At 62.4% G+C, this 14,933-nt stretch overlaps 1 protein-coding gene across 1 annotated transcript; it reads right to left on the minus strand.

Annotated features, from left to right (window-relative positions):
* Positions 1 to 504: 504 nt before the first annotated feature.
* Positions 505 to 14,344, minus strand: HSPA12B (heat shock protein family A (Hsp70) member 12B; the record flags this gene model as incomplete). Its single annotated transcript, XM_080631164.1, has 13 exons — positions 14,263 to 14,344; positions 12,129 to 12,193; positions 9,666 to 9,766; positions 8,437 to 8,561; positions 7,907 to 8,093; positions 7,586 to 7,690; positions 7,321 to 7,437; positions 6,593 to 6,764; positions 5,132 to 5,218; positions 4,620 to 4,724; positions 2,340 to 2,598; positions 2,122 to 2,225; positions 505 to 1,139 (listed from the first exon to the last, which is right to left on the minus strand). Exons 2-13 carry the CDS (start codon positions 12,169 to 12,171, stop codon positions 505 to 507), a joined length of 2,040 nt encoding a protein of 679 aa, XP_080487290.1. The 5' UTR covers positions 12,172 to 12,193; positions 14,263 to 14,344.
* Positions 14,345 to 14,933: the final 589 nt, after the last annotated feature.

A 14,933-nucleotide genomic window follows, 5' to 3' on the forward strand; every position in this document is an offset into this window, starting at 1 on the left:
GGGACCAGTGGGGTGTCCCAAGGAACCAATAGGGTGTCCCAAGGGACCAATGGGGTGTCCCAGAGCACTAATGGGGTGTCCCAAGGGACCAATGGGGTGTCCCAGAGCACTAATGGGGTGTCCCAAAGGACCAATGGGGTCCCAAGGGACCAATGGTGTGTCCCAAGGAACCAATAGGGTGTCCCAAAGGACCAATGAGGTGTCCCAAGGGACCAATGGGGTGTCCCAAGGAACCAATAGGGTGTCCCAAGGGACCAATGGGGTGTCCCAGAGCACTAATGGGGTGTCCCAAAGGACCAATGGGGTCCCAAGGGACCAATGGTGTGTCCCAAGGAACCAATAGGGTGTCCCAAAGGACCAATGAGGTGTCCCAAGGGACCAATGGGGTGTCCCAAGGAACCAATAGGGTGTCCCAAGGGACCAATGGGGTGTCCCAGAGCACTAATGGGGTGTCCCAAAGGACCCATGGACGTCCCAGAGTGCCCGCGCGGGTCCCGGCACGGCTCAGTTGGCGAGGAAGTCGATGGTGGCTCGCACGGTCTTGGCGGTGCTGATGTCCATGGCGGTCACCTTGATCTCGGTGTCCCCGAACTGCATGGAGGCGCGGATCTCCCGGCGGGCGCCCGCGGGCCGGCCCAGCTCGTCCAGCTCCAGGCTGACGGTGCCGCACTTGCGCACGCCGGGGTCGGTGATGTAGAGCGCGTCGTCGGAGGCGCTGCAGTAGATGTTGATGATGGTCCTGCGCTGGCCCGGCCGCGCCGGGCAGTAACTGCGCTGCACCACCTCCCCCAGCGCCACCGACTGGTCCACGGCCACGAAGCGCTCGAAGACGTCGGTGCACCAGGCCCGGCCGCCCTTCACCAGCAGCTTCTCCCGGGGGTGCTTCCCCTCCACGAACTTGTTGAGCACCCCCACGCCGTAGGAGAGGGGCGAGCGGCGCACGCGCACGATGGTGGGGTCGAGCCCGAAGAGCACGGCGCCCTTGAGGATGGTGAGCCCCACGTCCTGCGGCACCAGCACCCGGCACGCCGCGCCCAGCGCCGCCTGCACCGCGCCCTGCAGCATGGGGGACTCGGCGAAGCCGCCCACCAGGAAGAGGAACTTGATGCCTTGGACCTCGGGCTTCTTGAGGAGAGCGTCTGGGGAGGGAAGGGGACAGCGGGGAGGAGTCGGGGCTGTGGGGGAGCTGCGGAGTCAGGGAGGAAAATGGGGTGGGAAGGACCTTGAAGGTCATCGAGTCCAGCCTTTGAGAGCAAGGCCAACCATAGAGGACATCAGGTCCAACCATTAAGGTCAAGTCCAACCGTTAAGGTCAAGTCCAAGCATTGAGATCAAGTCCAACCACTGAGATCAAGTCCAACCATTGAGATCAAGTCCAACCACTGAGATCAAGTCCAACCACTGAGATCAAGTCCAACCATTGAGACCACCAAGTCCAACCATTAAGATCAAGTCCAACCATAAAATTAAGTCCAACCATTGAGATCAAGTCCAACCATTAAATTAAGTCCAACCATTAAGATCAAGTACAACCATTAAATTAAGTCCAACCATTAAGATCAAGTCCAACCATTGAGGACGTCAGGTCCAACCACTGAGATCAAGTCCAACCATTGAGACCACCAAGTCCAACCATTAAGATCAAGTCCAACCATTGAGATGAAGCCCAACCACTGAGATCAAGCCCAACCATAAAGATCGAGTCCAACCATTAAATTAAGTCCAACCATTGAGATCAAGTCCAACCCCTGAGATCATTAAGTCCAACCTTTGCCCCTACCCCAGTGATGGTGGGAGGGTGTCAGGATCCCCTGGCACAAGGGGACCCCCTCTGCAATGCCTGCTCCCACCCCTCAACACACCCAGTGTGAGCTGGCCCTGCCCATGGCTACGGGATCAGTAGCAGGTACAAGAAGGTGCTCAACAAGAAGAGCCCCATCCCTGGCAGTGTTCAAGGCCAGGTTGGACACAGGGGCTTGGAGCAAGCTGCTCCGGTGGAAGGGGTCCCTGCCCGTGGCAGGGGTTGGATGAGCTTTGAGGTCCCTTCCACCCAAACCCTGCTGTGATTCCATGATTCTTCCTTTCCAACCCAAGCCATTCCCTGATCCCATGAAGCCCTACCGATGTGTTTGATGATCTGGCTGATGGTGGGCTGGAAGAGCTCGCTCATGGCCTCCGGGGACATCCGCAGCATCCCCTGGGACGACCACTTCACAAAGTTAACACTGGGGAAGCAGAGAAGAGCCGGGGTTGCCCCTCACCAAAGGCTCCCCCCTCGCAGGAGCAGAGCACCCCAGTTTAGAGCACCCCAAGCCCCGTCCCCCCCGCCGGGGCCTCACTTGCTCCTCTTCAGCGCCGTCTCCACGTTCTGCCCGCGGTGCTTGCGGTAGAAGTCGATGAAGGAGAAGGGCAGGGAGATGTTGAGGGCGCTGGCACGGGCCGGGGCGGCCGCTCGCTTCCGCGCCTCGAAGGCGATGGTGAGGTCGACCCAGGCCGCCGGGCGCTTGGCCTTGAACGTGGAGATGAAATCCGCCCCGAAGATGTGGCACAGGAGCTGCTCGAAGGCCAGGTCCACCCCCACGGCCCCATAGGGACCCCCTGCAGAGCCAGAGGGGCGGATTGGGCAGTGTCCCCATGGCAAACGCATCCCCATGGCCCCCATCCCCATGTCCTCCATCCCCATGTCCTCCATCCCCATGTCCTCCATCCCCATGTCCCCCATCCCCATGTTCCCCATCCCCATGGCCCCCATCCCCATGTCCCCCATCCCCATGTCCTCCATCCCCATGTCCTCCATCCCCATGTCCTCCATCCCCCTGTCCTCCATCCCCATGTCCTCCATCCCCATGTCCTCCATCCCCCTGTCCTCCATCCCCATGTCCCCCATCTCCCTGTCCTCCATCCCCCTGTCCTCCATCCCCCTGTCCCCCATCCCCATGTCCCCCATCCCCATGTCCTCCATCCCCATGTCCTCCATCCCCATGGCCCCCATCCCCATGTCCTCCATCCCCATGTCCCCCATCCCCATGTCCCCCATCCCCATGTCAAACGCATCCCCATGTCCCCCATCCCCATGTCCCCCATCCCCATGTCCCCCATCCCCATGTCCCCATCCCCATGTCCTCCATCCCCATGTCCCCTATTCTCATGTCCCCCATCCCCATGTCCCCTATTCCCATGTCCCCTATTCCCATGTCCCCCATCCCCATGTCCTCCATCCCCATGTTCCCCATCCCCATGTCCCCATCCCCATGTCCCCCATCCCCATGTCCCCCATCCCCATGTCCTCCATCCCCATGTCCCCCATCCCTGTGGCATCCCATCAAAGCCCCTGTTTGGGGTGTTTGGGGTGAAGCAGGGTCAGGGTCAGGGTGGGGGTGCATGGGGAGGCTCCATCCCACAGCCCAGCACCACCCGGTGCTGTCCCGCCTGGCACAATGGGCTGTGACCCCGGTGGGTCCATGGCCCCAGCTTCGTGCGCTGGGCCACAGCTTCTGACCTTGTCCCACTCCGCAGCACCCATGTCCCATCCTGTCCCCCTCCTACCCAGCACTCCTGTCCCTGTCAGCCCCATCCCTGCACCCCTGGCCCACCTGAAGCCCCAGCCCAGCACCGCTGTCCCTCTGTCACCCCTCAATGCAGTGTCCGTGTCCCACCTGAATCCCTGCCCCATCTGACCCCCTGCTCAGCACCCCGTCCCACCTTGTCCCCCCAACCCAGTCCCATCTCTCTGTCACCCCCAACCCAGCATGCATCCCACTTGCCCACCCCAGCCCAGTTTCACTGTCCCACGTTGTCCCCTCCAACCCAGCATCCCTGTCCCTGTGTCACCCCACAGTGCAGCGTCCCTGTCCCACCTGAATCCCTGCCCCATCTGACCCCCAAGCTCAGCATCCCTGTCCCACCTTGTACACCCATAACCCAACACCCAGGTCCCACTGTCACCCACATCCCAGCATCCCTGTTCCTTGTTGTCCCTGCATCCAGCATTCCTGTTCTAACTTGTACCCCCATAACCCAACACCCAGGTCCCACTGTCACCCACATCCCAGCATCCCTGTTCCCTGTTTGTCCCTGCATCCAGCATTCCTGTTCTATCTTGTACCCCCATATCCCAACCCATCCCACTGTCACCCCATCCCAGCATCCCTGTCCCTGTTTGTCCCTGCATCCAGCATTCCTGTTCTACCTTGTACCCCCGTAAGCCAACACCCCTGTCCCACTGTCACCCCATCCCAACATCCCTGTCCCACCTTGTCCCTCATCCAGCACCCCAGTCCCACCTTGTACCCCCATAACCCAACACCCATCCCATTGTCACTCCCATCCCAGCATCCTTGTCCGACCTTGTCCCTCATCCAGCATCCCTGTCCCACCTTATCCCTCATCCAGCACCCCTGTCCTACCTTTTACCCCCATATCCCAACACCCATCCCATTGTCACCCCATCCCAGCATCCCTGTCCCCCTTGTCCCTCATCCAGCATCCATCCCCCCTCCCTGCCCTTCTCCTTGCTGTCACCAGGTGGCGCCACGACCCCACCGGTGCCACCGAGGGGGACCCCCCCCCCCCCCCCAAGCCCCTTCTGATGGGGTCCCCCTTTGGGGTGTCCCCCTCACCTGATGCTTTGTAGAGCTCCTTCAGCGTCCCCTGTGGCTTCTCGATCTGGTGCACGGTGAGGTCCACCGTGCCACCCCCGCAGTCAGCCACGATGTACCTGTCCCCTATGGGCAGTGCCAGGGGCTGGGAGGGGGGCCTGGGTGCCCCCCACCCCATAGCCCATCACCCTGCATCCGGCCTGATTCCCTGGGATACCCACCCCATGGGCTTGGAGCAACGGGCACAGCCCGTTGCTCCAAGCCCATGGGGTGGGTATCCCAGGGGATACTTCCCACTGCTCCAAGCACATGGAATGGGTGTCCCAGTGGATCCAATGTGGATTGGGGGGGGAATAGGGATGCTTCATCTTCCTTGGCATCAACCAGATGATGACGTGATGGCAACAGAGCTCAACAGCATCACCCCCATGCAGGACCCTTCTCTTAGGGCCCCCTGGCGGGAAATCCCACCCCTATTCCCATCCCAGCGTGATCCCAATTGTGCCCCTCCATGGATCCATCCCCTCTCCTACCTGCCTGCATTTCCGACCAGAGCTCCCCCATTCCCGATTCCACCAGGAATGTGCGGCTGTGGCGGGATCTCCGGAGCTGCTCCCGCGCTGAGGGATACAGTGGAAGGGACAGCATCAGGATGGGAGGGGGTCAGGAGCATCCCTGGCATCCCCCCATGTGCGTTGGGAATGCCATGGTGGGATGCACTGGGAGCACTGGTTGTCTGTTCCCTCCCAACCCAATGCAGCGCAGCCATCCCGCTGCTCTTCCCGTTATCCCACAGGATCCTATGGGATCCCACCTCACCGCATCCAGCCCGCAGTGCCCTTCCCTCTTCCCTCTTCCCGGGTGGAGTTTCCTCTGCTCCCCCCATCACCAAAGCACCCGGAAGGGCAGGAGCTCTTTGGGAAGGTGGGGTTATCCCGGCCTGTTTTCGGCATCCTGGGATGCACACGCAGCACCAATTCCATCATCCTCAGCCCCGGGATGCAGCTCCATCAATCCGGATGTGGACCCAGCCAGGACAAAGGCAGGAGCCACCGGATGATCCCAGCTCCAGACCACACATGGGGAGAGCATTCCCAGGGGCGGCTCCATGGGGGGGATCCTCTCCCCATCCCGATGTTACGGCATCGACCAGGGAGGTCGGTGTGGGATCGGGAAGCCCGAGGGCTCGGCCCCTATGGAGGCGCTGGGGTGGTCAGGGCCAAGAGGAGCTGCTGAGAGGAATTCAGGGTAATTCCAGCTGAGGCAGCAGAAACGGGAATGCCGGGAATGGGAAGAGGAGAGGCGGCCTGGGGAGGGCCAAGGGAAGGTTGGGCTGATGACAGGGGCTAAGCCCATGGTGAATGCACGGCTCGGATGGGCTTGAGAGGGGGGGATAGGGGGGAAAAGTGGGAAGCAGAGTCCATGGGCTCTCATTTGCTCCCTTGGCACAAGGCCCCGCTCATCCCTGCCTCAGTTTCCCCATCAGTTGGCGATGCTGTGGGTGCCTGTGCTGCTGGATCCAGCCCTTCCCTGTCCTCGCCCTGGGGCTTTTCCCTGGATCAGCCTCATTTGATGAAGTGCCGGAGAAAGGAAAATGACAGGGAAGGGGCTGGGAGAGTGGAAAAGGGCTCGGAGCGGAGGAGCCAGGACAGAGCCATCGCTGCTTCCCCAGCTGCGGTTCTGCTCCATCCCCGATGCCAAGCAGGAGGCACTCGCCGGGGCCATCATTCAAACCAGGTCCCTGCCCCGGGAGCTCACCGGGATGCTCATCCCTGCGGGAATGCCCCCCCCGGAAGAGCAGGACCTGGCCCTTGGGCTGTGGGACCACCCGGATCGGTGCATTCCCGGCCTGGAAGGCAGCCCCCGCAATGGGGTCATCCACGGTGCTCATACAGGGACCCCGGGGTCCTCAGCCCCCGTCCCCCCGCGGCTGCCGGGATGCGAGGCGGGGCCGGATCCGTGCTCCCGCTCTCCCGGCGCCCGGGGCCGCTCACCCTGCCGGAAGCTGGACTCAATGCGCTGCTCCGGAGCGCGCCCGGTGCCCGCGGGCTTGCAGCTCAGGTCGATCAATTGATGGAGCCGCAGCTTCCTGCAGTAAATGGAGGCGGCCTCGGGCTCGAGCGCGATCAGGAGCTGCTCCGGGCTCTCCGGGGACACCAGCCCGGCCTGCGGGGATAGCGGGACATGGGGATGGAGACGGGCACATCCCATCCCTGCCCATCCCATCCCTGCCCATCCCATCCCTGCCCATCCCACCCCTGCTCATCCTATCCCTGCACATCCCATCCCTGCCCATCCCATCCCTGCCCATCCCATCCCTGCCCATCCCACCCCTGCTCATCCCATCCCTGCCCATCCCATCCCTGCCCATCCCATCCCTGCCCATCCCATCCCTGCCCATCCCACCCCTGCTCATCCTATCCCTGCCCATCCCATCCCTGCACATCCCATCCCTGCCCATCCCACCCCTGCCCATCCCATCCCTGCACATCCCATCCCTGCTCAACCCATCCCAGCTCATCCCACCCCTGCCCATCCCATCCCTGCTCATCCCATCCCTGCACATCCCATCCCTGCTCAACCCATCCCAGCTCATCCCATCCCTGCCCATCCCATCTCCCCTGCCCACCACGTTCCTTCTCATCCCATCCCTGTCCATCCCATCCCTGCCCATCTCATCCCATCCCTCCTCATCCCATCCCACCGCAGCCACATCCCTCACCCTGTAGGCAGCCTCCCGCATGAACTGCTTGGCCGGCTGCTTCCAGATGGCCGGCACGGTGATGACCCAGCGGATCGCATCCCGCTCCGGCAGCGCCGGGCACTGGTCCTTCAGCTCCTGGTGGGCAGGAAGCAAGAGCTGAGCCCCGCCGGGATGGAGCCTCATGGATGGGCGGTGGGAAGCAGCTCCCTGTGGGAGTGGTTCCCTTGCGGGGAGGCAGGGGAGGGCTGTGATGGGGCGATGGCGCCGGCGGTCCCGGTCCTACCTGCACCGCGTGCTGCTTGAAGAAGCGGAGCGCGTGGGCAAACACCTCCAGCGCCTGCATCTTCTTCCCATTGATGGCTTCCAGCTCCGTGTTCATGGAGAGGTCCTGCAGGAAGGGCAGGCACAGTGAATGGGGTGTGCTGGGTGCCCAGAGGAGCTGGGGCTGCCCCATCCCTGGCAGTGCTCAAGGACACAGGGGCTTGGAGCAAGCTGCTCCCGTGGAAGGGGTCCCTGCCCGTGGCAGGGGTTGGAGCTGAAGGAGCCCTAAGGTCCCTTTCACCCAACCCATCCCATGCTCCATGCTCCATGCTCCATGGCTTACACTGGTGCTGTGAATCTTCATCTTGAACTTCTCGAAGTAGAGCCACTCGCGGGCCTCCTCGGGGTCCAGGTCATGGTAATAGTCCCTGGCCGTGTACCCGAAGCTATGGAAGGCGCCGTCGGGGGTCAGCAGGAGGCTGGTCGGGGTCTTCTGGTTGGCCACCCCCGGGTCCCCTCCTTCCCATTTCCTGCAAACAGGAGCCGGTGAAGCTCAAGGCTGGAGAACGGGTCCAGCCCTGCTGTGTTCATCCAATGGCAGCACCCAAGGGGACACAGAATGGACCAAGATCCCCGGCAAGGCCATGCATGGAGGTTGTGTTGCCCCCTCAGGGCTCCTCTGCACTCACCCAGCTCGTCAGAACAGAGCCCTAATGAGGAGATGCTCATGGATGAAGCAGAAACCATCTCCTGGGCTCCTTCCACCCCCCAGTGATGCTGCGGGGTCCCCCTGCCCAGCCCGGCTCCATCCCTGCCTCCCAGCAAGGTGACCTCCATCCACACTGGGCAGAAGGGGCTCCGGGTGCTCCTCACCTCATCATGTGGATGGCCTCGGGGTCGCTGCAGAAGCTGAAGGCGTACCCGCTGGATGTGGTCCCGAAGTCGATGGCCACCACCACGACGAAGGATGCGGTTTGCTGGGAGCGAGCCTCGCTCCTCTGGAACATGAGGGAAGCCCTTAGGGATGGGCTCTGTCCCGAGGGCAGGCACCCAAAGAGGGCTGGATGCTGCCCAAAACCCGGGAAGGGGTTAATGCTCCCTGGACCAGGGCAAGGGATGCGCTGATGCTGCGGTTTGCTCTGCTGCCGACAGCACGGGGCAATTCCCTCTCTTGTACAGCTCCAGATCATGGAGCAAAGGCTCTGCTGGCCCCAGGCTCCATGGGGATGCTCTGATTGCTCCTAAAGCTCCATGGGACAAGGGATTTGGATGGGGCTTGGAGCAAGCTGCTCTAGTGGAAGGTGTCCTTGCCCATAGCAGGGGGTTGGAGCTGAAGGAGCTTTAAGCTCCCTTCAACCAAACCATTCCATGATTCCATGGTTGTATTTTCAGCTGAGATTCCCCAAACCCTTCCCTGCTCCTGATCTCTGCTCAAGGAGCCTCATCCCACCCCATGGATCCCCCAACCAAAACCCTTCCTGTCCCAAATGCCTCTGGGGGCTTCTTGCTCCTGCTTCCTACATCCGATGTTTTCCCGGCCCCACTGTTGCTCCCCGTCCCTCGTCTCCTGGCTGGCGATGACGGATGGAGGTGCCAAAGGGACCGTGAAGTCACGGTGATCCCTGTATCCATGCCGGAGCCTCCCAAGCGTGCGGGACAGACACGGGAAGCTAAAAGCCCTCATTAACTTTTAACACATCCCGCTTTGCCGGGTGCAGGAGGCAGCCGGGCGTGAGGAGAGCCGGGAGGAACACGGGTGAGGAGCTTGTCTCCGACATGCCACAAGGACAGGAACCGGCTCCGGCACGCTCCCTGCCTCCATCCTTCCTCCCATGGGATGTCCATGGGAGCGAGCTGAGGCCGGAGACTTGCAGGGAGTTAAACCTAAACTGATGCTGGTGTTCCTCTGGCTCCTCTCCTGCCACCTCCATCCCACCAATGCCATGCCTAAAGGATGTCCTGGGGTCAGGCTGACCCGTCCTTGGGCTGCTGTTGGGGATGGAAACGGGGATGGGAGGCAATGGGGGGTGACCACTGACAGGGGGAAGACCAAGGGGGGGCAATGCCATAGGAACAGACCCAGGGACCCCCCCGTTCCTTACCGGTGACTGGGAGGGCGTCAGTGGAGCGATGCTGCAGCTATCATGGGGTGTCCCTGGGGAGCCGGGGGGGGACGGCGTGGGGCAGCGCTCGCCATTGGCACCTGCGGACACAGAGGGACAGGGATGGGGATAGAGCAGGACCTGGATCCTCCTTGAGACCCTTCCCTTAGGGGATGGCAGCAGAGAGCATCCCCTCAATGGGATGGAGACATCCCGATGGGTCATGGCCACTGATCCCAGTGGGATTCCTACAGGGCAGGCCTGGGCATGGGGGGTTCAACCACGTGTAAGGAAGGAGCCAACCAGAGCTGGTTAAATAGCAGATGAGGAACCCCTTGGAGGTGTCAGAAGGAGCTGCAGGAACCAGTTACCCTTGGTGTTAGCACTGGGGAGCTCATGGGCATCCCTCTCGCTGGCTATGGGGGTGGAGGAGGGCTCCAGGAGTGAGGGATCTTCTCCTCCTCTGTGGCCTGGGGACATCAGCTCTTGCTCAATGGGAAGCTGCCCCATCCCTGGCAGTGCTCAAGGCCAGGTTGGACACAGAGGCTTGGAGCAAGCTGCTCCAGTGGAAGGGGTCCCTGCCCATGGCAGGGGTTGGAGCTGGAGGAGCTTTAAGGTCCCTTCCAACCCGAACCATTCCATGGGTGAGGGGGGCCTGGTTGTGGTTTTGGGGGGGTTCCATGCACTGGCATGGGCAGGATGTGGTGATGAGACACGGGCTCAATGCCTCCTCCATCACCACAGAGGAAGCAGCACATGGAGCAGGAGCCATCCTGAAGCCAGGGACCTGCCAGCCCATCGCCCCTGGAGACCCCCTGATGCTCTGTGCATGGAGACACTTCCCCTGTGGAAGAGCCAACCCAGGTGGGATGGATCGTGCCCCGTGCCTCGGAATGGGACCTGGGAAGGGAGCATCCGGGTCTGATTCCTTGGAGCTGGCAATGGAAGTCAGGCCTGGAAGCCCGTGATGTGCCTGCAGCAGTGAGGGACACGGGGGCTCTCCAGAGCTGCCTGTTTTGAACCACAGCAGCCTCCTCCCATCCATAAGGGGCTAATTCAGCTTGGCAAGGGCCGCAATGGATGCCAGCAGCAACCAGCGTGTATCCATTGGGAACAGGGGGAAAACTTGGGATAAGAGGTGCTGGTGGGGCACTGATGCAGAGCAAGTGTCCGTCTCCTCCTCCTCTTCCTCGCCCTCTGACACCAGCCACCTCTGTGCCTCCTCCATGACCCCACCAGCGCCAGGACCTTGTGCTGGATTCCTGGTTATTCCCAGCTCTTCCCGGTGTGCCGGCCCCATGGAGCCGCCTCCGCTCCCCCTGCCACATGGTTCCAATTAGCAGAGGGGGAGTAATCACCATGGACGGGCTCCAGCTGCTCGGGGGGGGGGTGGGGGGGTGCTGGTGGAGCCGGGCCGCCTTTCCCAGAGGTTATGGATGCACTGGGAATGGGATGTGGGGTCCAGGCAGTGACACGAGGCCACCCGACCACCCCCTGGCTTCCATGGACCCACGCTCTGGGCTTGTGCCCCAGCCGGGCTGCTCCGTGCTGGGATCTGGGCAATAGGAGCAGGGATAAGCAGGAGCCAGCTGAGAGGTTTGGGGCTGGAGGAGGCTCCTGCATCTTTCCTCATGGAAGCAAAAAGCTCCAGCCCTCCTTTACCAGCGGGTGTCCGGGCAAATCCACCCCAGCTCCCACTGCAACCACTTTGCACCAAGGGAGCATCCCGGTGCATCCCTATTTAGCTCCCTAAATCCCTCTGGCAGCACGGAAGCCCCAGAGCCTGCACTGGGGATGCTCTGGGACCCCCAACAGCAGCAGCCATGGGGCTGGGGCTGGACTCGACCCCCCCATCCTGGTGTTGGGCTTCCTCTCCTTGCCCGGCCAGGGCTGCATCACTTGGCACATCCCGGTGCCAGGATCCTGCTTTATCCCGCGCCCCCCCTTCCCGGCTGCTCCCCACCAGGATGCGCCTCCGGTCCCTCCATGCTCCATAAGTGCCTTTTGCTGTATCCGTGTCCGTGCCATGAATATTTGATCCCTGACAAACAGGGATGTCCCTCGGGAGGTCTCTGTGCCAGCAGCGGGGGGAGGCCGGAGCCCCCCCAGTATGTGTGGGGGGAAAGCATCACCCAGGTCAGGCAGGGAGATGAGCCGGGCTTGGAGACCCATCCGGAGCGGAGCATCATTCCATGGGTCTGGAGCCAGCACCAGTGTGTGGGTTCTGCACTAACAGTGATTTGGGGGACCCCCTTGGAGCTTGTTCTTGCCATCGCCTCCCTGCTCAGGCTGGTGCTGGCAGGGTCGGGGTTCCTCAATGCAGATGGTTCTGGTTACCCCCGTGCAGGAGCAGCGCTGGGGGCTCCCCATGGGAGGGTGACTGCGGTGGGGCCCTGGATGTCACACAGACAATGGGGAGTGATGGGGACAGGGACCCCCCCAGCTCCCTGGGCCCAGCCTTACCCAAGCGCAGGTTCTGCATCCCGGGCTCCAGGAGCATCGCCATGGTGGGCTCCTCTTCCCGGCGGCTGCAAGAGAAAGGGAGGGATGATGGGATGAGGGATTCCATCAGGGACAGGAGGCAGGACACGGGGAATGGCTTTAACCCAGCAGAGGAGAGACCTCAGTGCTCAGAGGGGTGAGGAGACCCCGTGGAGACCCGGGTTAAAGGGGATTTAAAGCTCCTCCAGCTCCAACCCCTGCCACGGGCAGGGACCCCTTCCACTGGAGCAGCTTGCTCCAAGCCCCTGTGTCCAACCTGGCCTTGAACACTGCCAGGGATGGGGCAGCCACAGCTTCTCCATTCAACCCCTTCCCATGTCCCCTCACCTTCCTTGTATCTCGTCCAACTCTCCCCCCTGGCAGGTTCAAGCCATTCCCCTTGGCCTGTCCCTACAGGCCCTTGTCCCAAGCCCCTCTCCAGGTTTCCTGCAGCCCCTTTAGGCACTGGAGCTGCTCTCAGGTCTCCCCTTCAGGAGCCTTCTCTCCTCCAGGCTGCCCCAGCCCAGCTCTCAGCCTGTCCCCAAAGGCCTGACCAAGGCCACACCAGGGCCCGGAGATCCTTTAATGCTCCCCTCTCACTGCCCGGCTCCGGCTGCTCCCATCCCACGGAGCCACGGGCTCAGGACCAGGCTGAGCTCATCGGGAGCGGCCTCGGTCCTGGCCAAGCCAAACCCAGCGCTCGCTGCCGGACCTGAGGCTGGGTCCTGCCCTCGACACCTCCCCAGGGGCGCTATGGAGGGGCTTTTCCTGGCCAAATGATGCTGTGATTCCATGGCCCAAACCGGGCTTCCCGAGAGGCTGTGAGGGTCCTGCGAGGGGTTCTCCCCTCCAACACTGGGAATTCGGGTCTCCTCCAACAGGAATCCTGCCCAGTGCTGAGCTTGCATTCCTGGTGTCCGTCTGTCCTGCACACCCCTTGTGCTGCTCCAGGGTTGGGAGGGATAACTCCAGTTCTGCCTCCCCAGCCCAACGGGGCTATGCAGGGATGCCCTTTGTATCCCCATCCCTAGGGTCTGAGCTCCCAGCGGAGCCTTCTTGCATCCTGCAAGGAGGCAGAAGCAAGACCTTGGACTGTGGTGAACCAATGGCTTCATTGCTGCCCCTCCAAGGCCATGGGAAGGTCCGGACAGACATTCCAGAGCCATGCAGCCCATCAGGATCCAGGTCTCATTCTGCTACCTCCATCCCTGAGCTGCCACCCCCTGCCTGGGGTCCCATGAGGAATACGAGCAGCCTCAGCCCACTCTGGTGGTGGTGGCAGCAGAACAAGGGACCGAGGTGTCCTCCAGCCCCACAAAGCGGATTCATCCCCCCCTCTGGAGACCCGGCCTCTGCACCCAAGGCCAGGGCACTTCTGAGGTTCGGGGGCACCCCATGGGCCTGGCATCCCACAATCCCGGCTGGAGGACGCAAGTGGATCCCTCGATTCCCATCAGCTGCATCAGTGGAGCCCTGGTGACCTCCAGCCCCATCCCTGGGCAGTGACCACACTGTCTGCACATGGAGCTGCCTGTACATGGGGCTGCCTGACCCTCAGCTTCCAGCTCTGGGGAAGGATTCCGGTGGATCCCAGTGGATCCCCGTGCTCACTCCAGCAGTGTTTTTGAGGACTTTCCACCATTTTTGCCTCCGCAGGGGCTCATGGAAACAGAGAAAGGAAACAAGTTTGGGATGGACTCAGGGCGGCAGCGCCGGGCAAGGGACAGGCGCTGGGGGCTTGGTGTTGATGTCGAGCATGGGATCATTTGTGGGATTCATCCCATTCCCGCTGCCATCGCGCGGCTCCGGCTGGGATGTGGGAGTTGATGGGATGTCCCTTGTGTGCCTTACCCAGGCACGGGCAGCCACAGCGCCTGCCCGGTGCTGGCGCTATCCCTGTGCCCCATTGTGGTATCCCTGATGGGACCCCAGGATGGGGACACGGGGCCCTCCAGAGCTCAGGAGGGTCCCAACGCACCAACCCCCTCCCACCAGCGCCCGTGTCCCACTGGGGACCATCCCCTGGCACCCCCCATCCACACTGCGGGGGGCCAGGGACGAGCCGGTCCCCGCTGGCCCCACACCTCGGGCTCTGCCTGCGCTGGTCCCCGCTCACCTCTGGATGGGACGGGTCCGGGCCCCTCCGCGCTCCGACGACGCCCGCGGGTGCCGGCGGTGCCGAGCGGCTCCGCTCCCGCTCCGCGGCCGCTCCCGCCCGCAGCGCCCCCGCTCCCGCCTCCCTCCGCTTCCCCCGCGCCTTCCTCCCGCGCCCGGCCCAGCCTCCGATTGCAATTCCAGCTGCTGCAGAGGTGGGAGCGGGAGGAGCGGTGAAACCCGAACCCCGCGGCGCTGCCTCCGCGCCCGGATGCACCCCGAGGGGGGAAAGGGACCCCGAGCATCCCGGCTGGGAGGAGAGGGGGAGCAGCGGCACCCTCCACCTCCACCCCATCCGCTTCTGTTTGTGTCCCCACGCACAGCCCCGTTTCTCCCAGTGCTGGCTCTGGATGTGCCAGGGAAGCAGGAGGCAGGCGGGGGCTCATCCTGCGGCTCCCAAAGGGCCACAGACCAAGAAGAAACCTTCCAGGGAGGGCTCAAAACCACAAAGAGATCAATGAGATCGTTTGGATCACTGAGATTGATGGGATTATTTGGATCATCAGGATCAGCTGGGTCATTGAGAGCATTTGGATCATCGAGAGCATTGGGATCATTGAGATTACTAGGATCATTTGTATCACTGAAATGACTGGGATCATGAAGATTGTTGGGATCATCAAGATCACCAAA

Source organism: Psittacula echo (assembly GCF_963264785.1).
Source record: "Psittacula echo genome assembly, chromosome: 1".
NCBI classification, from domain to species: Eukaryota; Metazoa; Chordata; class Aves; order Psittaciformes; family Psittacidae; genus Psittacula; species Psittacula echo.